The sequence below is a fragment of the Pectinophora gossypiella genome, chromosome 29 (assembly GCF_024362695.1).
Source record: "Pectinophora gossypiella chromosome 29, ilPecGoss1.1, whole genome shotgun sequence".
Lineage (NCBI taxonomy): Eukaryota > Metazoa > Arthropoda > Insecta > Lepidoptera > Gelechiidae > Pectinophora > Pectinophora gossypiella.
This window is the reverse complement of record NC_065432.1, coordinates 2,035,843-2,054,784: the sequence shown is the minus strand read 5'-3', so window position 1 is coordinate 2,054,784 and position 18,942 is coordinate 2,035,843. Positions and strand designations below refer to the sequence as shown.

General features: G+C 42.0%; 2 protein-coding genes and 1 long non-coding RNA gene across 3 annotated transcripts in view; 1 reads left to right on the top strand and 2 right to left on the bottom strand.

Annotated features, from left to right (window-relative positions):
• Positions 1–18,942, bottom strand: part of LOC126379493 (solute carrier family 2, facilitated glucose transporter member 1-like) — a 44,752-nt gene that overhangs the window by 23,190 nt on the left and 2,620 nt on the right. The window contains exons 2-4 of the mRNA XM_050028264.1: positions 3,028–3,126; positions 1,614–1,774; positions 364–474 (exon numbers count right to left, since the gene is read on the bottom strand). Coding sequence (XP_049884221.1) covers positions 364–474; positions 1,614–1,774; positions 3,028–3,126 — 371 coding nt within the window. The remainder of the gene's footprint in view (positions 1–363; positions 475–1,613; positions 1,775–3,027; positions 3,127–18,942) is intronic.
• The window catches only part of LOC126379503 (uncharacterized), a 94,267-nt gene that overhangs the window by 74,003 nt on the left and 1,322 nt on the right, over positions 1–18,942 (bottom strand). The gene's annotated exons all lie outside the window — the stretch shown is intronic.
• Positions 8,003–11,753, top strand: LOC126379652 (uncharacterized). Its single transcript, XR_007568364.1, has 2 exons — positions 8,003–10,179; positions 10,413–11,753. It is a non-coding gene; the product is annotated as an uncharacterized LOC126379652 (long non-coding RNA).

The following is an 18,942-nucleotide window of genomic DNA, read 5'->3' as shown; positions in this document are numbered from 1 at the left end:
AAAGCAATCAAAAAACTCAATGTGAGGAGCTCGGTGGCGCAGCGGTAAACGCGCTCGGTCTGCGATTGTTGAAGTTAAGCAACTTTCGCAAAGGCCGGTCATAGGATGGGTGACCACAAAAAAAAGTTTTCATCTCGAGCTCCTCCGTGCTTCGGAAGGCACTTTAAGCCGTTGGTTCCGGCGGCAGCAGTCGTTAATAACCATCAATCCGCACTGGGCCCGCGTGATGGTTTAAGGCTCGATCTCCCTATCCATCCATAGGGAAGGCCCGTGCCCCAGCAGTGGGGACGTTAATGGGCTGGTGATGATGATGACTTGTTTGTTGTAATGAATAAACTTTTTTTCTTTCACATAAACTCTGACCTGCCAGCAATCAGCATTTCAGCTGAGTTAGCCGTCTTGGCGGACCCCATCAGGGCGGCAGCTATGAAAACCAGAATGTTGTTCAGAAGCAAGCCACCTTTCCTGCCGAACCTGCAATACAGAAGTGCGTAAAAGTGTGTAAAAATACAAATAAGATAGATATATAACAAGAAATATGCGCGTTATTATAATTTCTCATTAATATAATTAATTAATAAATACAGCCATATGTACTTATCTAAACGTTCTGAGCTATGGTTGTTTTTAAATTGAGACGTATTTAAAGTAGTAGACGTATTTGGAGTAGTTGACGTATGTGGAGGAAGCAAGAGAAGTGTGTCAGGATCGAAGCAAATGGAATTCTATAGTCTCTGCTTACCCCGGTGGGAAATAGGCGTGAGTTTATGTAAGTATGTATGTATTTAAAGTTGAAGATCAATTCTAAACAGAGTGTTAGTGACATCGTAACGAATACCGACGGGGTGATTCAGACCATGATTCTGTGTTGATATCAAATGGAATTTTCCGTCGCAAAATTAATGTTTATTTTTTTAGTTTTCTTAAATTATTTTCAATTCTAAGTAGATACTTTGGGATGCAAAATTCCACTTGATATTAACTCAAAATAATCAGCTGAATCATCCCTCTCAGTATTCGTTACGATGTCACTTACACCCCATACAAGTACATACAGGTACCCATACAAGTAGGTATGGATGTTAGTGACCCCGTAACGAAAACTTTGAGGGATGAATCAAACCATGAGTATCGATACTATCGATAGTATCGTTACTTATCAATAGTATATAACATAAACTGCCTATATACGTCCCACTGCTGGGCACAGGCCTCCCCTCAATCAACCGGAGGGGGTATGGAGCATACTCCACCACGCTGCTCCACTGCGGGTTGGTGGAGGTGTTTTTACGGCTAATAGCCGGGACCAACGGCTTAACGTGCCCTCCGAAGCACGGAATCATCTTACTTTTTCGGACAATCAGGTGATTCAAGCCTGAAAAGTCCTTACCAAACAAAGGACAGTCTCACAAAGTGATTTCAACAATGTCCCCATCGGGAATCGAACCCGGACCTCCAGATCGTGAGCCTAACGCTCTAACCACTAGACCACGGAGGCTGTTTTATCAATAGTATCGCTAAAAATAGCAATCGATACTATCGATAGAGTCGATACTATCGATAGGGCGCTATCGAGCGGCAACAATACTCTGGCCATTCTTATCGTTACATACCGGTCAGCGACCACGCCAGTGACCACGCCGCCGATCATGCCGCCCACGCAGTAAATGGCCACGGCCACGGCCCACACCGTGGTCACTTTAGGGTCGTCCTTCGCCTGTAAGGTCGTGTTGGTACCAGACAGCGCTTCCTTGTGTAACCATTCTGACATTACCTGAAAAAAAAAACTTTTATTTATATTTTTTTATCTTATTTTTAATACATCAACTATACTAGAGCCATCTACTTCCAGTAGGTAAATAAATAAAAATGAAAATTTATTTATTTATTTCAAATCGGGAAACAAACAGCTTAAATAACAATACATTGTTTTAAGTTTACGCGGTTATTATCATAATTAAAACACATAATAACGGGTTCTTACCGCGTTTAAATGGGGATATGAGACTCCCGATATTTCGACACTGTTGCAAGTGCCATAATCACGGGATGACTGATGAGAACGCGGTAAGAACCCGTTATTGGTGCTAATTCCTGTAAATACCATCTAATTTTATTTTAAGTTATATCTGTCATTTTCTTATCCGCCGAAAAGGAAAGGGACGGGTAATCGACAAGCATAAAATTTATGGAACACACGTCAATTTTAAGCACAAATCTAAACCAACCGTCTAAAAATTTTACATCACAATAACCAGACACATTAATTTACTCATTCTTCCTAAAATTAAGAGCTGTGAATCATCCGTCTCTTTCCTTTTCGACGGATATGAAAATGACATATATAACTTAAAATAAAATTAGACGGTGTCTCCAGGAATCGGGGCCATTATGTGTTTTAATTAAATAACAATTCAAAAAATCCAAATAGTTTGTACATTAGCCAATGAAGTCTCCACTTATAACTAATACATGCATCGCTGAGAAGTATACAGAAGCAATAAATAAATTAAGTAAGCAAGCAATATAAAAATAGAAAGAAAAGTTGATGCTACATCTGTTCCAACGTTTTGAGGGCAGATACAAATTTATTGTGCTTTAAATTAAGTATTCCACTTGATATCAACTCAGAATAATGGCATAGAATAAGCAATAATACTACGTATAGAACGACAGCTCGGAGGAGCTCGGTGGCGCAGCGGTAAACGCGCTCGGTCTGCGATTGTTGAAGTTAAGCAACTTTCGCAAAGGCCGGTCATAGGATGGGTGACCACAAAAAAAATCATCTCGAGCTCCTCCATGCTTTGGAAGGCACCTTAAGCCGTTAATCCCGGCTGCATTAGCAGTCGTTAATAACCATCAATCCGCACTGGCCCGCGTGATGGTTTAAGGCCCGATGTCCCTATCCATCCATAGGGAAGGCCCGTGCCCCAGCAGTGGGGACGTTAATGGGCTGATGACGATAGAACGGCAACTCTCCGCTCCCCATCAGTGGCTGAGCTAGGTTTACCTCATGACTGTACTTACAGCTTGTGGAGCATTGAGAACGCCCGTGTTGTATCCGTGTTGGAAGGCCGACCAGCACGCAGACGATATCACCGTGAATGCTAGTCGCAGGTTCATTCCCTGTATAGGACATGATAACAAATTAGTAAAAAAAACAATCATAAAAAGCCTATATAAGTCCCACTGCTGGGCACAGGCCTCCCCTCAATCAACCGGAGGGGGTATGTAGCATACTCCACCACGCTGCTGCACTGCTAACAGCTGGGACCAAAACGGCTTAACCAGCCCTCCGAAGCACGGAATCATCGTACTTTTTCAGACAATCAGGTGATTCAAGCCTGCAGCCCTTACCAAACAAAGGACAGTCTCAGAAAGTGATTTCGACAATGTCCCCGTCGAAAATCGAACCCGGACCTCCAGACCGTGAGCCCAACGCTGTAACCACTAGACTACGGAGGCTGTCTGTATTTACAATACAATACAATTTAAAAACTTTTTATTGTACTTAAAATAAATATTAAAAATAAACAAATGTAATCAGTTAGAAAATAGAACAGGCGGCCTTATTTCTAAGGTAGCAATCTATTCCAGGTAACCTTGAGGTATAGGAAATGAATAATAACAAATAATGAAGTATGTATTTAATATAAGTACCTATTGGCCCCGATTCCTGCAGACACCCGTCATTTTCTTATCCGCCGAAAAGGAAAGGGACGGATGATTGACAACTATTAATTTTAAAATGAATGAATTACCCGGGCGAATAAAATAGACATCTCGCTCATATGCAACTCCTTTGAAGTGTGCTGCCAACTTAATTCTGTCGGGTTATTGGCCAATATAAAATTTTTAAACTGCCTAATAAATATGCCTGTCGATTAGCCGTCCCTTTCTTTTTCAGCGGATAAGAAAATGACAGGTATAACTTAAAATAAAATTAGATGGCGTTTACAGGAATTAGCACCATTGTTACCTTAATGGCAGGTAAGTAATAGGTTCCCACGCGATGTAGGTCGCATCATAGAATCGTAAATATCTCGAGCGTGAATGATGTTTGAAGAAATTTGCTATGGATTATAGGGTTAGGGAGGAGCTCGGTGGCGCAGCGGTAAACGCGCTCGGTCTGCGATTGTTGAAGTTAAGCAACTTTCGCAAAGGCCGGTCATAGTATGGGTGACCACAAAAAAAAGATTTCATCTCGAGCTCCTCCGTGTTTCGGAAGGCACGTTAACCCGTTGGTCCCGGCTGCATTATCAGTCGTTAATAACCATCAATCCGCACTGGACCCGCGTGATGGTTTAAGGCCCGATCTCCCTATCCATCCATAGGGAAGGCCCGTGCCCCAGCAGTGGGGACGTGAATGGGCTGATGATGGTGAATAGGGTTAACAGAGGTTAAGAGAGGGAGGACGCATAACGGGCCATCTTAGTGTTTAAATGCGGAAAACAGAGCCCACTAACTAACTAAAACCAACTAACTAGGGTTAACAGATCATAGAACTTCAGTATGTACTTAATCTCAAAATTTTATCGGGGTTGGCTGAACCCTTTGCCCAATGGCTCAAATTAACATCGAAACGATTTTTTTCGATTTTGCTCCGCACCACCCAAATCCCCTGGTAGTTGCGGCTTCCGAATACATCCCGCTTAGGGACGGTACTGAAAAGTATCGGCGTGCGACGTAATATACGATCCCGACGACCCGATTACTCTAGCCATAGAGGTGGCCAATCAGCTCGCGACACCAAACATATCAGAACCCCGATACCGACCCCGCCGGCGTGGTCGACGATTCCTCTCGAAAATGAAAAATGAAAATGAAAATTTTATTGGTAATATACTATTACAAGGACAACAACAACAACAACACCATAGAAGGAATGCTAGAAGGAAAGAGAGGAAGGGGAAGACCAAGAAGAGCTTACATGGAACAGATTAAAGAAAAGGTTAACGTCGTGTCTTATAGGGAAGTCAAGGAATTGGCCTTTGATAGACTGGAATGGAAAATGCTACACCGACAAGAGCGTGGCTCTTAAATTGATGATGATGATGACTATTACAAGTCATTAATTAAGTAAATACAATAATTCAGAGTAGGTACGTTAAACGTACTTAATGACTCGACATGAATAAGACAAACAATATCAATTAAATATAAAATCATCAAGTAATAATAATCGTAATCGAATATCATTCCATATAAATTAAAATTACATACATATACATACATAAACAGCCTATATACGTCCCACTGCTGGGCACAGGCCTCCCCTCAATCAACCGGAGGGGGTATGGAGCATACTCCACCACGCTGCTCCACTGCGGGTTGGTGGAGGTGTTTTTACGGCTAATAGCCGGGACCAACGGCTTAACGTGCCCTCCGAAGCACGGAATCATCTTACTTTTTCGGACAATCAGGTGATTCAAGCCTGAAAAGTCCTTACCAAACAAAGGACAGTCTCACAAAGTGATTTCGACAATGTCCCCATCGGGAATCGAACCCGGACCTCCAGATCGTGAGCCTAACGCTCTAACCACTAGACCACGGAGGCTGTTAAATTTAAATTTAAAAATTAAAATTATTATAATACAATTACAAATTAGAAATAATCAATTAAAAAATGAAAAATCGTAAAATTGCTTCTCAAGAAGCCACGTTTTTATTCTGTTTTTAAATATGCAGGCAGAAGTTGCAATTCTCATTCAGCGCTTATCGCTATCTAGACCTACTAGGGTCGATTAATTCCTTCAAATATTTTTTCCTCTCAGACGAGCCGAGGTTCGCCCCCAACTGGGCACCTTCAGGCCTGTTGTCTTAAATTTTGTACCGGACGAGAGTCCTCAGCGCTCCCTATTTGTCCGACCAAGTAGTTAATACCATTTGAGGCAAATGTTCAATATGTTACTTCAAAAAAACAGCGTGAGTTTATGTAGATACCTATTTACAAACCAATTGGCCCGGCTTCATAGAATAAGAAATAATACTACGTATAACAGCCTCCGTGGTCTAGTGGTTAGAGCGTTAGGCTCACGACCTGGAGGTCCGGGTTCGATCCCCGATGGGGACATGGTCGAAATCACTTTGTGAGACTGTCCTTTGTTTGGTAAGGACTTTTCAAGGCTTGAATCACCTGATTGTCCGAAAAAGTAAGATGATTCCGTGCTTCTGAGGGCACGTTAAGCCGTTGGTCCCGGCTATTAGCCGTAAAAACACCTCCACCAACCCGCAGTGGAGCAGCGTGGTGGAGTATGCTCCATACCCCCTCCGGTTGATTGAGGGGAGGCCTGTGCCCAGCAGTGGGACGTATATAGGTTTATGTTATATACTATTGATAAGTAACGATACTATCGATAGTATCAATACTCATGGTTTGATTCATCCCTCAAAGTTTTCGTTACGGGGTCACTAACACCCATACCTACTTGTATGGCTACCTGGTTACTTGTATGGGGTGTAAGTGACATCGTAACCCCCCTCCGGTTGATTGAGGGGAGGCCTGTGCCCAGCAGTGGGACGTATATAGGCAGTTTATGATTTTTACTACGTATAAAACGGCAACTCTCCGCTCCCCACCAGCGGCTGAGCTAGGTTTACCTCACCCCCTCAGTCTTACTTTAGTCTTCAATCGTATGGCGTCAGACGTCACACCCACAGAAGCGCGCGTTCGATAACGTCAATGTGTAGTGTCTGTGTAAATCGAGGTGTTTTGTATGAAGTGTCCGGGGTGTGGTTACCTGGCGTGGTAACCCTGCTGGTCCACAATACAGTTCCTCGAACGTGTAATGTCCCATGCATAATTCGAGATTAACATAACTACACAAAACTTCTGCTAGGTATTTACATAATGCATTCGCTTAGAGTGGGTTCACATGGCAACCTTTACGTGACTTATTTTAGATTTGCCGCAGATGGCATTAACTACTTGGCCGGACAAATGGGGAGCGCTGAAGGCTCTCACCCGGTACAATGTTTAAGACAACAGGGCTGAGGGTGCCCTGTGACATGACGACCATTCCATTCGATTTTTCCACGTATTCCTGTAAATACTGAATTCGATTTTATGAGCTAGAATTCATGTTCAAATTGAAAAATATTTTTATTCAGGAACATAGTTACACTTTGAACCGTATTTTTTACATAACGAAGTCTCATCCGCCTAAAACTACTGCAGCTTCACAACCTGTATAGCCGGGGAAAAGAAGCTGCAAGAAAAACCTCGGCACTATAATATTGGAATATTCAATATTCAATAAACAAAGTGTACCTATTTATTTTCGCTTCGTGCCAACAAGCCGAAACGACAAAGCAAAAAAGCGCAAACTGATGTAAGTACGTAGTCGTTACATGAGTCATGTCAGGGGCCTATGGCGGCTCAGTAATAACCCTGACACTAGGGTTGATGGGGTTGGCAATCCACCTTACAACCCACACGATAGAAGAAGAAGAATTCACGCCTATTTCCCACCGGGGTAAGCAGAGATTATGGAATTCGATATGCTTCGATCCTGACACACTTCTCTTGCTTCTTCCACTCTGTTGTTCAAATAACACGTAAATGCTAATATTAGCTTACTTACCACAACATAACCTTCGGAATTTCTACTAAAATATTCTAACACCCGTCTATTTTGGTTGCCAAAGAACAATATATCATGATAAGATAACATCCTCCGTGGTCTAGTGGCTAGAGCGTTAGGCTCACGATCTGGAGGTCCGGGTTCGATTCCCGATGGGGACATCGAAATCACTTTGTGAGACTGTCCTTTGTTTGGTAAGGACTTTTCAGGCTTGAATCACCTGATTGTCCGAAAAAGTAAAATGATTCCGTGCTTCGGAGGGCACGTTAAGACGTTGGTCCCGGCTATGAGCGGTAAGAACACCTCTTCCAACCCGCATTGGAGCAGCGTGGTGGAGTATGCTCCATACCCCCTCCGGTTGATTATGGGGAGGCCTGTGCTTAGCAGTGGGACGTATACTGGCTGTTTATGTATGTCGGAGTTAGTTATGAATAAAGAAGAGAAATTGATCAAATCGGAAAATACAATGAAGTTGCAACACTTCCATCATGAAGTTGCAACGCTCCGACGTCAGGTGGCGTACGAGCAGAGCGGGGTGAAGTCGAGAGAGTCACTACAGAGTCGTCGTGTCGAGCGGACGTGCACTGCCGTTCTAGTCGGGCAGTCTACCGCGAACCTTCGTCAAGAACCGACGTGTCGAATAATTACGATCGGAACGTGGAGTGCTATAGTCGCTCACCTATAACTTGTAGGGACGTCAAGAAAGTGTGATCGGAAAAGAGCACGTGTCCCGATGATTCGGTCCGAATATAGGAACCATGGGTGGTGGAGGGCAAGTAGAGGGCGAGTACCCCCTTCGCGCTAACGTCCTTATGCGCGCTAGATTACGAGAAACTGTGTAACCGTTACGAATACCGTGACGTTGCCGTGAGTGTGTACCTTATGCTGTGACTTTATTTAATCGTGATACAAAAACTATGTGGAAGTAAATAAAATGATTGTGATACTGATGACGGCCATTATTGTCTTCTAACGCCCACCCTCCATTCTGATGATGATGTTACGACCGACACACCCACTAATTACGACATCAGAAGTGGGATTAGTGGACTTGGATGAAGACAACGTAATGCGACGTTCACAACAAGACAATGCAAGTTTCGATTATCACAATCAGAAGAAGATTATGATGATTATCACATTCGTGTGACCACGTGATGAAGATGTAGTCTACAGCCATGCCTGAATTTGGAGATGGACCTGAATTTGAAGTGACCTGGACCTTGTTAATGATCGACATCACTACATGCCGTAAGATATGATGGCGTGAACATCACAATATTTCCATAATGTGTGCAGTCGTGTTTGGAAATTATGGTACCTCAACTTGGAAACTGTTATTACGGTGAGTCGTTTTCATACTGGAACCTTATTGTAATTGACTTCATTGCTGGGTGAATTTTCGTTTCTAATAATGAGGAAATTGATTTAAAATTAACTTGGAAATTACTATTTCCCTTTGTTTAAAAAGAAAATTGGCGAGACATATTGTGTCAATCCGTGTCAATAATATCGCGTTTTCCAATCTGTTTTCATCATCGTCAAATCTTTGTATTTTGATCTAAAAATATTTCGAATTGGTATAGACACGCTTAACCTGCGTGGTTAAAGTTGTATTTTCTCACTCCAAGCAAAAAGAAATTAATCATGACATGATAATTGAGTCTCGTTAAATAACGTGTTTTGTAATCTACCGTCATTCATCAAATGTTTCAATATTCAATATTCTTTATTTGTAATCTTTTTAAACCAATTGAAAGAAAGTCATGTGAATACGATAATACAGTGAATTCTTTTGTTTCATGTCATAATTTGTCACGTGGTTCGGCAACTGGTGGATTGCAAGCGGCGATGCAAGTGGCGCGGGCTGAGCTGTAGCCGTGTAAAGTGATGACATCACGGCAGCGCATTGTATAACAACGGGACTTGTGGAAGACCTAAACCATGTCACAAGACCAGTGGTTGATCTTTTATTGGAAATTCTTATAAGTCCTGGTGAGTCGTATCTGTTTTACCTGATTTGAAAGATGGAAAGTTTTAATAGGATACAAACGAATATAGTGCAGAAAGTTGTCTTTTGTTAACTTTAGTTAAATTGGAAATCGTAATGAAGTGAAGTAAACATTGCGAAGTAAAATTATTTGGATCATGATTAAATGAAATAGGCTTAGAAAATGCCCGAAACAGAGTAAATCATTAGTGAGAAAATTGGAGCAAAACATTCTAAATAATGATAATACCGAATTGGTAATTGTTTAAGTGCGGTAATATTTCCTCGAGGTGTTGGTCGCTACATTGTGACTTTATGACTTGTGTGTGTGTGAGAGCAGGGTGCTCTGTCGTTTTGTGGTCGTGGACCATGGTGGCCATCCCGGGAGGGGATGTTGTGACTCATGACTGTTTTGTAGCGTAACCGCAGTTTGGGGAGGAATATTGCAGCCTGTTGTGCTTTGCAGTAGATGTGTAATGTTGGTTCTTTTAATTGAGCAATGAAAGCTATGATTGACCTGTTTCGGAGCAACTCTGATAGGAAGCTGCGCACTTGTAGTGTTCGGGGCTGCAGCCACTTTTGTGCTGCTCGTCTTAGAAACTACAGGTATGCGGTCGAAGCCCGGATTTCATGTTGACTTTGTATTTGGTCATGACATTGTACCTGAATCTAAGTCATGTTGAACTTCGGTAGAATTACTCAAACGAATTAGAAATTAGTGATGTAGAAGAAATTGTGTAACCCATTGACTTGTTTCTGAGCAACTCTGATAGGAAGCTGTGCACTTGTAGTATTCGGGGCTGCAGCCACTTTTGTGCTGCTCGTCTTAGAAACTACAGGTATGCGGTCGAGGCCTGGATGTCATGTTGACTTTGTATTTGGTCATGACATTGTACCTGAATCTAAGTCAAGTTGACCTCCGGTAGAATTAGTCGAACTGCACAAATTAGAAATTAGTGATATAAAAGAAATTGTGTAACGCATTGACCACTATTCTACCAACTAAAATGTAAAGTTTGTGTGCTAGCTGTGTTAAGATATCGTCACTTGGTGTAAGTGGCATGAGTTGCTGTCGCTCGATTTAGGTGGCAGCAACGACTGTGTTGAGATATCGTCACTTGGTGTAAGTGGCATGAGTTGCTACCGCTCGATTTAGGTGGTAGTGACGCCTGGTTGTGAGATATCGTCACTCAGTAGAGTGGCATGAGTTGCTACCGCTCGATTTAGGTGGTAGTGACGCCTAGTTTTGAGATATCGTCACTCAGTAGAGTGGCATGAGTGTAAAGAGTAATTGGATTTTCAAGTTTGGTTGTTTATAGTGTGTGAATACTGGTCAATGGTCTGTGTATTGTAAGTTGATGATTTATCATGATGTAATGTGAGCTCATGTGTAGTCCCAAGTAGAGCTCGTGTAGAGTCACAAGTAGAGCTCGTGTAGAGTCACAAGTAGAGCTCGTGTAGAGTCACAAGTAGAGCTCTTGTAGAGTCACAAGTAGAGCTCTTGTAGAGTCACAAGTAGAGCTCGTGTAGAGTCACAAGTAGAGTCTCATGTTGGTCAGGAATGACCGAGCGAACTTGGATACTGTGCTGTGGTATGTTGTTTCAGATTAACACACGAGGACGTGTGTCGCGCAGGATGGCCGTGTCGGAGTTAGTTATGAATAAAGAAGAGAAATTGATCAAATCGGAAAATACAATGAAGTTGCAACACTTCCATCATGAAGTTGCAACGCTCCGACGTCAGGTGGCGTACGAGCAGAGCGGGGTGAAGTCGAGAGAGTCACTACAGAGTCGTCGTGTCGAGCGGACGTGCACTGCCGTTCTAGTCGGGCAGTCTACCGCGAACCTTCGTCAAGAACCGACGTGTCGAATAATTACGATCGGAACGTGGAGTGCTATAGTCGCTCACCTATAACTTGTAGGGACGTCAAGAAAGTGTGATCGGAAAAGAGCACGTGTCCCGATGATTCGGTCCGAATATAGGAACCATGGGTGGTGGAGGGCAAGTAGAGGGCGAGTACCCCCTTCGCGCTAACGTCCTTATGCGCGCTAGATTACGAGAAACTGTGTAACCGTTACGAATACCGTGACGTTGCCGTGAGTGTGTACCTTATGCTGTGACTTTATTTAATCGTGATACAAAAACTATGTGGAAGTAAATAAAATGATTGTGATACTGATGACGGCCATTATTGTCTTCTAACGCCCACCCTCCATTCTGATGATGATGTTACGACCGACACACCCACTAATTACGACATGTATATAACATAACATCACGCCGGTATCTCCGGCGGGGTACGCCACGGAATAGAAAAAGTGCAGGCGTTAATCTCACAATCTTCACTTGGGGGTCAATTATACTGTTGCTGGCAATACAAGTATAAAAATAAATATTTTTTTAGTATGGCAATACTGTACGAATCGAACGGCCGACGCCTCCCGCGAAAGTGTAAAAGTGTATTTTAATAACAATTTAATTAAATAGTTACAAGGAACAATCGGGTGTTTTGCTGCAATTGGAACTAGAACCCTCGACCTCTCACCATCTACTATACCTACAGTCCACACACACCAAGAGCCGAACATATACTTGTTATTTTTAGTAAATAAAAATAATTAAATTCACTGGAATCATTTATTGCGCCATACCTAGTTTTGTTTTGGTTTTCCCCGAAGAGCAACGCAAAGGGAACTATGCCCATACAGCCATGTCTTATGTATTTTTTCTTGATGATGATTTCCTTAATGAAATGATAAAAGGTGATGACGATGAATGATGAAACCTAAGCCCCCACTCTCGGAGCAGACTCCTATTCCGAACCCCAAACGAATTAACTCAAAAGTTCGCATAAACTTTTGAGTTATGAAGCGGCTTGTTGGCACGAAGCAAAAATAGATAGGTACACTTTGTTTATTGAATATTCCGATATAATAACACTATCGCGAATGTATTCCGACTAACTTAATGCAACAACCACAAAACACCACTTCGTATTGATTATTTAGATTATTCAATGAAGAAAGCAACCGTCCCGTTTCCGTTCCCGCCAAAAAGCCCTATAGACCATTTCGGTAGGTCAATGACCTGTTATTTTTTTCCAAAATTCGAACCAGTGATAATATCAAGCATGCTGTCACGTTTTACAATACAAAAAAGGTTTTTTATGGTCGTCTGACTCATGCTTAGGCAGTTTAGAAACTGGACGTCGTTAAATAGACTGGTTTTGACTTCAAATAGTAACTTGGAATAGAAGTGTCTTGTAATTTTGTCTATTGTTTACGTATCAGGAACGCCTAAAAAAAAAGAAAAAGGTGTTTTTTTTTGAACACAATCGCATCATACAACATAAACTGCCTATATATATATACGTCCCGCCTCTACGAACAGCCTCCGTGGTCTAGTGGTTGGAGCGTAAGGCTCACAATCTGGAGGTCTGGGTTCGATTCCCGATGGGGACATTGTCGAAATCACTTTGTGACACTGTCCTTTGTTTGGTAAGAACTTTTCCGGCTTGAATCACCTGATTGTCCGAGAAGTAAGATGATTCCGTGCTTCGGAGGGCACGTTAAGCCGTTGGTCCCGGATATTAGCCGTAAAAACACTTCCACCAACCCGCATTGGAGCAGCGTGGTGGAGTATGCTCCATACCCCCTCCAGTGGATGCCTGTGATATAGGCTGTTTATGCTATGTTATACGTCCCTCAGCTGGGCACAGGCCTCCCCTCAATCAACCAGATGCTCTGCTGCGGGTTGGTGTTCGACTTGAGGACTTTACTCACTGGAGTCGAGCATATCATACTGCCAACATAACACGAAATTAATGACGTCATTCCTTACTGGAGTCAACTAAGGATACCGATTTAGACCTAACTTCGAAGTCAGGTCGCCTCAACTGGGGATTAAATGGCCCCGATTCCTGCAGACACCACCTAATTTTACTTTAAGTTATACCCGTCATTTTCTTATCCGCCGAAAAGGAAAGGGACGGGTGATTGATAACTGTTAATTTTAAAATGAATCAATAACCCGGCCGAATAAAATAGGCATTTCGCTGGTATGCAACCCGTTTGACGTGCTGTCTACTTAATTCTGTCGGGTTATTGGCCAATATAGAAGGCAGGGTTTTTAAAATTCCTGTTTGAAATTGTCGTGTGTTCCATAAATTTTATGCCTGTCGATTACCCGTCCCTTTCCTTTTCGGCGGATAAGAAAATGACAGTGAAACTTAGATAAATAATAAATAAATAAATAAATAAATGGTGTCTACAGGAATTACTTAGCACCATTATGTGACTTATGTCGAGGGAGTTTCGAGTTAGCATATCAGAATACGGTTGTAAATGATTTCAATAATATGCGAGTTAATGCGAGCCACTAGAATAAAGTTCAAGGTTAGACATTTTGAAACATGATGTTAAAACCATCTTAGGTACCTAACATTATGTCATACACAGATGTGTGTGATATGTGGTGATCTACAAAAAACGTTTATGTGTGGAATTAAAAAGCTATTAGAATTAAATTCTTAGAGAAAATCGTTTTCAGCCAAGAACATATCAAGAATATTACTAGTATGGGTTCAGTAGGTAATAATTACTACTACTTACTTTAAAAACGGCCTCCGTGGTCCATTGGTTGAGCGTTGTGCTCACGATCCGGAGGTCCCGAGTTCGAATCCCGGTGGGGACAAATCACAAAAATCACTTTGTAATCCCTAGTTTGGTTTTAGGACATTACAGGCTGATCACCTGATTGTCCGAAAGTAAGATGATCCATGAAGGCACGTTAAGCCGTTGGTCCCGGTTACTACTTACTGATGTAAACGGTACGTAGTCGTTATGAGTCATGTCAGGGGCCTATGGCGGCTCAATAATAATCCTGACACCAGGGTCGATGGGGTTGGTAATCCACCTCACAACCCACACGATAGAAGAAGACTACTTTAAAAATCTTTTTAAAGTTTATAAAATGTGAACATACTAATTGAGAAACGATTCTTTTCTTTATCATTATCTTATCTGGAGATCAGTAGCGTACTTGTGTTTGACTTGCCTCGCAAGGTTGAGCTTTGATCAAACAATTATTTAAGTATAACATAACATAAACATAATACAAAGAAAGAAAAGCAAGAAAAAATATATTATCCAGGCCTCCCCTAAATCAACCGGAGGGGGTATGGAACACATCAAAATGTAATTTTGCAAAAAAGCGTTAACGAGGTTTTCAAATATTACTTCTATCCTGTACATAATACGACACATCATTAACCGGCAGACCAGCCGTGGTAGCCCAGTTGGTAGAATCTTCTTCTTCTATCGTGTGGGTTGTGAGGCGAATTACCAGACTCATCAACCCTGGTGTCAGGGTTACTATTGAGCCGCCAAAGGCCCCTGACATGACTCATTTATAACGACTACGTACTTACACAGTAAGTAGTAACCGGGACCAACGGCTTAACGTGCCTTCCGAAGCACGGATCGTCTTACTTTCGGACAATCAGGTGATCAGCCTGTAATGTCCTAACCAAACTAGGGACCACAAAGTAATTTTTGTGATATGTCCCCACTGGGAATCGAACCCAGGACCTTCGGATCGTGAGACCAACGCTCAACCATTGGACCACGGAGGCCGTTGGTAGAATGCTTGCCTCTCACTTTGAGGTCGCAGGTTCGAATCCAACACAGGCTTAAACCAATGATTGTCGAATTTGTTTTCGAATTCACGTTTGGATCATAAATTATTATCACATGGGTGAAGGAAAACATCGTGAAGAAACCCACATTCCCGAGAAATGCATTTTCGGAGGTATGTAACCTAACCTGTATTGAGCTGGTTTTGTGGTTTTCCCTTCGCGGGTTGGAAGGTCAGACAGGCAGTCGCTTCTGTAAAAAACCGGACCTGTCAAATCTTCAGGTTAGGTAAGCGGACCCTGTGAGGACAGGATAATGCTAGGGAGACGATGATTAACCGACGGATAAGAAATGACAGTTATACAATGTACATACATACATAAACTCACGCCTATTTCCCACCGGGGTAAGCAGAGACTATAGAATTCCATTTGCTTCGATCCTGACACACTTCTCTTGCTTCCTCCACATTCATCAATCGCTTCATACACGCACGCCGGTTCAGAATAGATCGTACTGAACCTTTTCTAAGGACATCATCCTTCTAGGTCTTCCTCTGCCAGCCCTACCATCAACTTTCGCTTTATATACCGCTTTCGCAATTCTATTATACATTGTACTTACTTAAAATTAAATTATAATATTTATCATTTATTTGCTGTGTACTGGACACAGCACCAGCATGATACTGACCACAACTAAGTACCATTGATATGGTGACCACAAACCACCATCGACCGGTCAAATTACAGCCATCCGCCTCCGTGGTCCAGTGGTTGAGCGTTGGGTTCACGATCCCTGGGTCCCAGTCCCAGTGGGGACCAAATCCCAGTGGGGACATATCATAAAAATCACTTTGTGATCCCTAGTTTGGTTAGGACATTACAGGCTGATCACCTGATTGTCCGAAAGACGATCCGTGCTTCGGAAGGTACGTTAAGCCGTTGGTCCCGGTTAGTACCTGATGTAAGTACGTAGTCGTTACATGAGCCGTGTGATCTCTCTCTATTTAAGAGCTGTGCTCTTGTCGGTGGAGTAATCGCCATTCCTCTCTTCTTCCCGCCAAAACCTTCACCTCCCGATACGACACGACCTGCACCTTCTCTTTTATTTGTTTCATAAATGTTATCCTAGGTCTACCCCTTCCTCTCTTCCCTTCAATTTTTCCTTCTATGATGTTTGTTATAAATGAATCGTGTCGTATCAGGTGGCCAATCATATTTCCTCTCCGGTTCTCTATAGTCTTCTATAGTATTTTAACGTCTAATGACGTTCCGATTCCAAGGTATCATATACTATCTGTTATGAACCATCAATGACCCAAGGTCTCTGCACGGGAAAGGGTTAAGTAACTACCTATCATAAATTATATTTTTTATCAACGATATAATTCTACGAACATGCCCATGTATGAAAGTATTGTTTGTATGTTAACAATGTAAACATATTTATCGTATGACAAATGTTGTAACAATGCTATTCGACTGCTACACGGTGTTTGTTACGTTTGAGGGTAGTCAGAGATGTGCAATCACAGAATAAAGAATAATCTAATCTCATCTAAATATCTAAATATTATATTATATTATTATTATATTATATTACATATATATATATAACCGAAACCCGAAACCCGAGTTCCTGTTATGAAACTGACTGACTGACTGACATATCAACGCACAGCCTGAACGGCTAAACGTAGGCACTTGTGGAAGGGATGTAGCTTAGGTACCGGAGAGGTGCACTAAGAAAGGAATTCCCGGAATTCCCACGGGAACGGGAATTAGCGGGAAAATCCTTTTGTATGAAAAATCTAAACTGCTTAGGTTAGACGTTTGAAATTCGGCATGCAGGTACCTTAGTTAAATTAAAGTTTAGTTGCAACAGGATATTGCAAAATTCCCACGGAAACGGGAGTTACCGGGAAGAAACATTTGTATGAAAAATCGAAACCGCGTAAGATAGATGTTTTCAATCTAGCATGCATGCAAACTTTAGTAAATATAAAGTTTAGTTATGGCTGTATTTTGAAAAATGGGAGTTAGCGGGAAAAAAAATTGTATGAAAAAATCTAAACTGCATAAGTTAGATGCTTGAAATTTGACATGCACTCCCACACACACAAAGATCTCTCTTTTATAACACGCCACGCGGACGAATAATTTCTAACTGGATATTTGTAAAAAGACAATAAAGATTCTAAAATATTTTTGCGTTCGCAGTGATTATATTGACTTCCGCTGTTTGAAGAACTGAATGTATTTTTAGGAATGTGTTGCGTAAAATGGAACGCACACACGCTGTAAATATATCCATAAAAGTTATTTAAAGCGGTCTTAAATTAGATTCGGACGGTATTCGATCATAGTTAACTGAATAGAGTGCACGTTAAGCCGTTGGTACCGGTTACTACTTACTCTTTTTCTTCTTCTATCGTGTGGGTTGTGAGGTGGATTACCAACCTCATCAACCGTGGTGTCAAGGTTACTATTGACCCACCAAAGGCCCCTGACATGGCTCATGTAACGATTACTCACTTACATCGGTAAGTAGTAACCGGGACCAACGGCTTAACGTGACTTCACGGATCATGTTACTTTCGGACAATCATGTGATCAGTCTGCAATGTCCTAACCAAAGGATTACAACTTTCTTTTTGTGATATGACCCCACTGGAAATCGAATCCAAACCTAACCTAACCTAACCACTAGACCATGGAGGCCTACGTTTGATTACAATTATTATCATAACATTGTTATTTGAGCATCTGTTTTTACAATAAATTATCATATAATGGGTTCCGCTCTGATTACTAAGCTATTGTGCGAGTTAATCTAATTTAAAATTATAATTACAATTACTCGGTGCTTCGGAGGACACAAGAGTGCCGTCTTGACTACTGGCTACCCCGATTTTGTCAGTCAGCTTGATTGATTGAAGTCGTTTTGCGTCAATATTATAAGCTAATCTGCAATATCCTTACTAAACAAAAGACAGTCTCACAAAGTGATTTCGACGTTAAAGCCAAAGAGCAAGTAGCTCAGTTAGTGCGAAATGTAGGTACTTTACTGGTAACCTAACACACCGGAAACTTCATACAAAACCCTCGCACCTCGTTTTACAAAAACACTACACATTGACGTTATCGTACACGCGCACGTGTGTGACGTTTGACTCCATACGATTGAAGACTAAACTATGACCGAGGGAGGTAAACATATCTCAGACGCTGGTGGGGAGTTGCCGTTCTACATGTAGTATTATTCCTTATTCTATCATAAAGCCATTTAACAGCCTCCGTGGTCTAGTGGTTACAGCATTAGCCTCACGATCTGGAGGTCCGGGTTCGATTCCCGATGGGGACATTGTGGAAATCACTTTGTGAGACTGTCCTTTGTTTGGTAAGGACTTTTTAGGCTTGAATCACCTGATTGTCCGAAAAAGTAAGATGATTCCGTGCTTCGGAGGCCACGTTAAGCCGTTGGTCCCGGCTATTAGCCGTAAAAACACCTCCACCGACCCGCATTGGAGCACCGTGGTGGAGTATGCTCCATACCCCCCTCCGGTTGATTGTGGGGAGGCCTGTGCCCAGCAGTGGGACGTATATAGGCTATTTATGTATGTATGTATGTCTATGATAAAGGTCAAAAAGCAAATAGCTCAGTCAGTGCGTAGTGTAGGCACTTTACTCGTAACCTAAGGTTCAGAGTTCGAGGTGCGTTCTAGACACAACT